We start from the raw sequence: 8,087 nt of genomic DNA, 5'->3' as shown, positions 1-8,087 counted from the left end.
GCGCCGGTCGGCCAGCACCTAGCAGGGCCCATTTATCTATCACCTTCTGGCATCTCTCCCTAGTTAAGAAATTTGTTGCATCAAAGATTACTTGGAGCATCCAGGCAACATTATGTGCAATTTCGTTTAGGATTTCAGGAGACATGAGGTTCACTTCTGCTTTTTTTTCATTGAGATTCTACAAACCTCAGAGCATGTTCATTTATTTCCACGCGTCAGATCCCAGTACAGTCCCTATTTTCCTCCCAAAGGAATAACAAACATGGTACCTTCTAGAGGATAATTTTTGCTTTGTAGGGTTTTTTTCCCAGTGGCAAGAAAGGGACTCTTCACATTGACATACTCACATACTTAGTTGAAACATTCACTCTAGGTTCTCGATGCTCGAGGGGTTCACATAGAAACATAAATACAAACTGAGTGATAAAAATGAACTGAGAAAATCACTAGTGGATACTTAATTAGCTAGAAATACAATGTAGCACTAGCCCCTTCCTTCCATCCTTCTTTTATGCATTCTTACTAGCGCCGGCAATGGATCTTGCTGCTTTCAGGTTCAGAAACACTGCCCTGTAATTGCAGATCCAAACCGGCAGGATGAGTACATCAAGCATTACTGATAATCTTCTATTTAAAACTTTTAAAAGAAAAACAAACAAGGAGATTAATCAGGGTCATACCAGCATGATGCAACGGAGCTGGCGAAAAGAACTCGGAGCTGGAGTGGCATGTACTCATAGTTGATCCAGCTAACTATTGGCCAGAACTGCATGCGGCCACAGAAAGGTATATACACGCGTTATATATTGCTCATGTATTCAGTATTCTAAAGCTTTTCGATGAGCTGATAAAAGATAAGCAGACTAAAAATATCCACTACAAGCAAGACACAAATTAGGTGATGGATAGTAATACCTTCCAAGCTGTCAATTGGATGTTTGCAAAGTCCTTCTTGACCTTGCTCTTTACTTGCCCGAATGGCCTCCCTGAAATTTTTAAAAATTACTTTCCATGTTGCCATTACTCGCTGAAAAAGGAAGTTCATCAGAGAATGGATGAATAGATCCTTGCAGTCTGATCAATGCACAAGACTTGGCCAGGGAAGTGCCTACAATCCTAAATAGCAAGAAATGCAAAAAAAAATTCCTCGGCAAAATTCAAGCACCACACAAAACAGTAATCTACAGCCCCAGGAACCTCACAACTGAGAAGAAGGGCAGATTAAGTTGTAGCCATTTTGTAGAAATGAAATGATATATGCACATATACATGAAAAGAACTGCCAGCAAGTTTTTTCTTGATATCTGTACATAAAGAGGAGTTTGATCGAAAATATGCATTCAACTTAGAATACCTTCAACTACCAGACCGTAGTACATCATGAACATCATATTGTTCCATGGTGATACAGTTAGCTGCTCCACTATGACCTGCATATATAGTGCAAAAATACCAGTTAATTAATTGAGCTGCGAGAAAATGATGCATGGTCCATGAGTAAATGTCAAGATCAAAGATAGTTGCATGCATGCCTTCTTGGCTGTAGTTTCTTTTCCTTTCTTCTGTCCCTTGAAAATCTTGTCCATAAGCTTGTGGAAAAAATGACCGAATGGTCCTGCGTATGCAAATCCATAGAGCTGTTTGTTTGCCAATCACATAGTCATAATACAAGTTAGATACTACTAATTACGACAGCATATATGATATCAAAAGAAGAGTAGAATGAATGGATTGCTTAAGCTCTTTGGTGCATGCAGTACTGAACTAAAAAGACAGACATTAAGCATAAGGTCAAGTCCTTCATCTACCATTAGTTTCTGCCCAATTCAAAACATGTCGCATCTATAAAATAAGAATGATCATATTATCTTCCACTCTAGAAAATCAGTAGATAAACTCATAAAGTGCAGATTTTGTGCAAACATATGACCTTTTGTATACTGTACAAAGAAAACATGAAAGGGAAAGTAGGATTAGTACATACACAAATTTATCTTTTTGTACCGTTAAAAATTATTACTCCCTCTGTTCACTTTTATAAGGCTTTGTAGATGTTTAAGACACTATGCAAAACAGCTCAATTTCACTTGTCTGAAACGACTTATAAAAGTGAACGGAGGGAGTATAATTCTGTATGATTGTTTACAAGTGCTGCTACTAATGCATATTGTACATCTATGGAAATTTACACAATTATCTGAAAACTCACAATATGTAATTTTTGTGGATTGCCGTTTTCTGAACTTAAACATAATACTTGTTAGTTGTTAGGTACTGCTACTGAATTAGATTTGTGGAAATTAATAAGACAAGATTACTGCTTTGGTTAACCTTGATTCGTCAAATGGACGGCAGTTGTACTAACACATGTATGCCTACTTTGCGGGGTAGGTGGCCGGTGAGGATGGATCAAGAGATGTAAAATGTGTGGATCGGCAAATTGCAAGCAAGCACGAGAAATGAGAAAGCAGTGGCAAGCTAGGTACCATTATGAGGAGGAGCCTCCTGAGCTGGAGCTTCTTGACGCCGGAGATCTTCTGGGCGACGGCGTCGCTGCAGCCGGCCAGCACCCCGGAGGTGATGGCCTTGGTGCGGAGAGGGTGCTTGGAGAGCTGTCTCATGTACGCCTGCCCCGCCATCGCCGCCACCTCAGACATCGCGCGCGGAGAGATGGATCTGATCCCGGCGCTTTGTGCGAGCGAATCAGCTGCTCCTCGATCTTCTTCCTCCTCCGACTCAGACCCCCAGCGCGTGCAGCGTGCTGATTTATTGCCGATCAATTCAGTCTGGTCAGTCTGGTCAGTCTCGCCGCGGGGTGGTTGGTGGGTAGGTCGGGCGAGTTAAGTGCTTGGTAATTGGGACGCTCTGACTCGCCACAAGCGAAGAAATCGAAAGGAAACGGGCACGAAGCCGGCGATTCAATAATCAACGGCCTGCAGCCAATCGGGCATCAGTTTAGCATATTCTTCTAATTTAACTTTTATAGGACTAAACGTCCTTTTGCCGGTCTAGCGAAAAACATAGAGGTGATGACGAATTTGGATGCTGCTTTCTCTGAAATGAGAGTAAAAAGCATAAACCATCACTATTGTGGGGTCAGCAGAAATCCATCACTTTTCTTATCGATCGCAAAATTCATCAAATACAACTTCAGACACTCACAAAAAGCATCGAATGCAACTTCAGACACTCATGTCACAAAGGACTGACTTGGCAAAGGCCTCACTTCGTGGGGCATTACTTGTTGTGGAATGTAGTAATTTTAAAAAATTCCTACGCACACACAGGATCATGGTGATACATAGCAACAAGAGGGAAGAGTATGTCCACGTACCCTCGTAGACCGAAAGCGGTAGCGGTAGCACAACGCGGTTGATGTAGTCGTACGTCTTCACGATCCGACCGATCCAAGTACCGAACGCACGACACCTCCGAGTTCAGCACACGTTCAGCTCGATGACGTCCCACGAACTCCGATCCAGCAGAGCTTCACGGGAGAGTTCCGTCAGCACGACGGCGTGATGACGACGATGATGATGCTACCGACGCAGGGCTTCGCCTAAGCACCGCTACGATATAATCGAGGTGGATTATGGTGGAGGGGGGCACCGCACACGGCTGAGAGAGATCAACAGATCAACTTGTGTGTCTAGAGGTGCCCCCTGCCCCCGTATATAAAGGAGCAAGGGGGGAGGCCGGCCGGCCCCTGTAGGCGCGCCAGGAGGAGTCCTCCTCCTAGTAGGAGTAGGACTCCCCTCTTTCCTACTCCTACTAGGAGGGGGGAAAGGAAGGGGGAGAGGGAGAAGGAAAGGGGGGTGCCGCCCCCCCCCCCCCTCTCCTAGTCCAATTCGGACCAGAGGGGGAGGGCGCGCGGCCTGCCCTAGGCCAGCCCTCTCTATCTCCACTAAGGCCCATAAGGCCCACTATTTCTCTCGGGGGGTTCGGGTAACCCTCCGGCACTCCGGTTTTCTCCGAAACCATCCGGAACACTTCCGGTGTCCGAATATAGTCGTCCAATATATCGATCTTTACGTCTCGACCATTTCGAGACTCCTCGTCATGTCCGTGATCATATCCGGGACTCCGAACTACCTTCGGTACATCAAAACACAAAAACTCATAATACCAATCGTCACTGAACTTTAAGCATGCGGACCCTACGGGTTCGAGAACTATGTAGACATGACCGAGACACGTCTCCGGTCAATAACCAATAACAAAACCTGGATGCTTATATTGGCTCCCACATATTCTACGAAGATCTTTATCGGTCAAACCGCATAACAACATACGTTGTTCCCTTTGTCATCGGTATGTTACTTGCCCGAGATTCGGTTGTCGGTATCTCAATACCTAGTTCAATCTCGTTACCGGCAAGTCTCTTTACTCGTTCCGTAATACATCATCTCGCAACTAACTCATTAGTTACAATGCTTGCAAGGCTTATAGTGATGAGCATTACCGAGTGGGCCCAGAGATACCTCTCCGACAATCGGAGTGAAAAATCCTAATCTTGATCCATGCCAACTCAACAAGTACCATCGGAGACACCTGTAGAGAACCTTTATAATCACCCAGTTACGTTGTGATGTTTGGTAGCACACAAAGTGTTCCTCCGGTAATTGGGAGTTTCATAACCTCATAGTCATAGGAACATGTATGAGTCACAAAGAAAGCAATAACAGTAAACTAAACGATCAAGTGCTAAGCTAACGGAATGGGTCAAGTCAATCACATCATTCTCCTAATGATGTGATCCCGTTAATCAAATGACAACTCATGTCTATGGTTAGGAAACTTAACCATCTTTGATTAATGAGCTAGTCAAGTAGAGGCATACTAGTGACACTCTGTTTGTCTATGTATTCACACATGTACTAAGTTTCTGGTTAATAAAATTCTAGCATGAATAATAAACATTTACCATGAAATGAGGAAATAAATAATAACTTTATTATTGCCTCTAGGGCATATTTCCTTCAGTCTCCCACTTGCACTAGAGTCAATAATCTAGATTACACAGTAATGATTCTAACACCCATGGAGCCTTGGTGCTGATCATGTTTTGCTCGTGAGAGAGGCTTAGTCAACGGGTCTGCAACATTCAGATCCGTATGTATCTTGCAAATCTCTATGTCTCCCACCTGAACTTGATCGCGGATGGAATTGAAGCATCTCTTGACGTGCTTAGTTCTCTTGTGAAACCTGGATTCCTTTGTTAAGGCAATTGCACCAGTATTGTCACAAAAGTTTTTCATTGGACCCGATGCACTAGGTATGACACCTAGATCGGATATGAACTCCTTCGTCCAGACTCCTTCATTTGCTGCTTCCGAAGCAACAATGTACTTCGCTTCACACGTAGATCCCGCCACGACGCTTTGTTTAGAACTGCTCCAACTGACAGCTCCACCGTTCAATATAAACACGTATCCGGTTTGCGATTTAGAATCGTCCGGATCAGTGTCAAAGCTTGCATGAACGTAACCATTTACAATGAGCTCTTTGTCACCTCCATAAACGAGAAACATATCCTTAGTCCTTTTTGGGTATTTCAGGATGTTCTTGACCGCTGTCCAGTGATCCACTCCTGGATTACTTTGGTACCTCCCTGCTAAACTAATAGCAAGGCACACATCAGGTCTGGTACACAACATTGCATACATGATAGAGCCTATGGCTGAAGCATAGGGAACATCTTTCATTTTCTCTCTATCTTATGCAGTGGTCGAGCATTGAGTCTTACTCAACTTCACACCTTGTAACACAGGCAAGAACCCTTTCTTTGCCTGATCCATTTTGAACTTCTTCAAAACTTTTTCAAGGTATGTGCTTTGTGAAAGTCTAATTAAGCTTCTTGATCTATCTCTATAGATCTTGATGCCCAATATGTAAGGAGCTTCACCGAGGTCTTTCATTGAAAAACTCTTATTCAAATATCATTTTATGCTATCCAGAAATTCTATATCATTTCCAATCAACAATATGTCATCCACATATAATAATAGAAATGCTACAGAGCCCCCACTCACTTTCTTGTAAGTACAGGCTTCTTCAAAAGTCTGTATAAAACCATATGCTTTGATCACACTATCAAAACGTTTATTCCAACTCCGAGAGGCTTGCACCAGTCCGCAAATGGATCGCCGGAGCTTGCACACTTTGTTAGCACCCTTTGGATCAATAAAACCTTCAGGTTGCATCATATACAACTCTTTTTCCAGAAATCAATTCAGAAATGCACTCTTTACATCCATTTGCCAAATTTCATAACCATAAAATGCGGCAATACCTAACATGATTCGGACGGACTTAAGCATCGCTACGGGTGAGAAGGTCTCATCGTAGTCAACTCCTTGAACTTGTCGAAAACTTTTTGCAACAAGTCGAACTTTGTAGACAGTAACATTACCATCAGCGTCTGTCTTCTTTTTGAAGATTCATTTATTCTCGATGGCTCGCCGATCATCGGGCAAGTCAACCAAAGTCCACACTTTGTTCTCATACATGGATCCCATCTCAGATTTCATGGCTTCCAGCCATTTTGCGAAATCTGGGCTCATCATCGCTTCTTCATAGTTCGTAGGTGTCGGTGTCAAAACCGGCAGATCTCGGGTAGGGGGTCCTGAACTGTGCGTCTAAGGATCGACGGTAACAGGAGGCAGGGTGTCACATCCCTAGTTCTGGTATGACCTAGACTAGATAGTCATGTGTGTGCATCATGTTTAAATTTCATTTAAATTTGAAATGGGGATTTGTGAAAGCCTTAGAAAGCATTTCTGGAAATAACCCAGATAAAAATTGTTCCAAAAAGGTCCAAGAAAATGTTCATGATGCTCTCTGAAAATATTGGTCAGAGGTAAAATTCAAACCAATATTTTATTGAGCTCATAAATATTTATTCTGGCCATTTGGAATCAATGCATAATTATTTGCATTGGATATATATATGAAATAATTATTTATACATGTCCAATAATTCTGATTTTTATGTGAGGGGCTCTGGAATATTTCAACTAGCTCCTACAATAAATTTCAGAAGAAAATAAATTGATTTAGTATTTTACTAAATTAGAAAACAAATTACAGAAATAGAAAAGAAAAACAAAAAAGGAAAAACCTTACCTGGGCTCACCTGAGGCCCGACACTGTGCGGCCTAGCTGGCCGGCCCAGCCAGCTGGCCGCGCCAGTCGTCCCCTTCCTCGCGCCAGGAGGACAGGGGCACGCGCTCGCCGCACGCGGCCACGCGCCCGGCCACCTCCTGCCTTCCTGTCCCCCCCTCGTCGCTCTGGATGCCCCGCGCGACGCCACGCGCCACCCCGCACCTCACTCTCTCTCTCTCTCGTGGCCTCCCCTCCTCTCCCTCTCCCCGCGACCGAGCGCTGCCGTCGCCACAGCTCGTCGCCGTCGTAGCTACCGCCTCCCCCTCGCCCTCTCCTCGTGTCTGCAAGCTCCGCCGTGACGCCTACTTCGTCTCCATCGAGCCACGCACCACGGGAGGCCCTGGAACGCCGTCATCGCCGTCTTCTTCATTGCCGGCTGCCAGAGATCACCGTCGCTGTTCCGCCCGCGTTGGACCTCCCTCGAGCTCGCTGAAGCCTCTGCCGGATCCACTGTGAGCCCCGACGTCGTTTTCCCCTCTCCATTTTGTCACTCGCGCGCCATAGCCGTGCTAACCATCGGACCCGAGCGGTCGCGCCGCCGTGGATCCTCACCGTCGTGGCCAGAGCCACCGCTGCTCGCGGCCGCGCATGCCAACACGCTCAGCAGCCCCCAGCAAGCCCACGCCGCCAACCGCAACCCCTGCCGTGCACCGCAGCGCTGCGCGCGCACCCGGCCGAACTCCGGCCACCGCCTCGAGCTCGATTCCGGCAAGCTCAGGCCACCCCCGCCTCTCCCGCTTGCTCCAGAAGACGCGGACGAGCCCTGGCTCCTCGCCCGTGGCCTCCTCCACCCAAATGGTCGCCGGAAGGCGAATCCCGTGCCCCTCCGCCGCGTTCGGCCTCGCCGACGGCTAAACGCCGGCGGGTTGACTGGGTTTGACCCCCCAGTTGACCAGATTTGACCCGTATGGGTCAATGACATG

At 45.8% G+C, this 8,087-nt stretch overlaps 1 protein-coding gene across 1 annotated transcript; it reads right to left on the bottom strand.

Moving 5' to 3' along the window:
- Positions 1-334: 334 nt before the first annotated feature.
- Positions 335-2,870, bottom strand: LOC125507916 (peroxisomal membrane protein PMP22). Its single transcript, XM_048672443.2, has 6 exons — positions 2,487-2,870; positions 1,533-1,637; positions 1,355-1,430; positions 916-986; positions 681-766; positions 335-570 (listed from the first exon to the last, which is right to left on the bottom strand). Exons 1-6 carry the CDS (start codon positions 2,655-2,657, stop codon positions 510-512), a joined length of 570 nt encoding a protein of 189 aa, XP_048528400.1. The 5' UTR covers positions 2,658-2,870; the 3' UTR covers positions 335-509.
- Between the last annotated feature and the right edge of the window lie 5,217 nt (positions 2,871-8,087).

The sequence above is a fragment of the Triticum urartu genome, chromosome 5A (genome assembly GCF_056163025.1).
Source record: "Triticum urartu cultivar PI428250 chromosome 5A, HENAU_Tu73, whole genome shotgun sequence".
NCBI classification, from domain to species: Eukaryota; Viridiplantae; Streptophyta; class Magnoliopsida; order Poales; family Poaceae; genus Triticum; species Triticum urartu.
The sequence above is the reverse complement of the archived record's forward strand: the minus strand, read 5'-3'. Positions and strand labels throughout refer to the sequence as shown.

Excerpts from the sequence above, each read along its gene's own strand:
- LOC125507916 (XM_048672443.2), bottom strand. The coding sequence starts at position 2,657 with ATGTCTGAGGTGGCGGCGATGGCGGGGCAGGCGTACATGAGACAGCTC. Across the intron at positions 767-915 it reads TCCAATTGACAGCTTGGAAG|TTCTGGCCAATAGTTAGCTG; the intron begins GTATTACTATCC and ends GGCCGCATGCAG. Across the intron at positions 571-680 it reads AGCTCCGTTGCATCATGCTG|GGCAGTGTTTCTGAACCTGA; the intron begins GTATGACCCTGA and ends CTGCAATTACAG.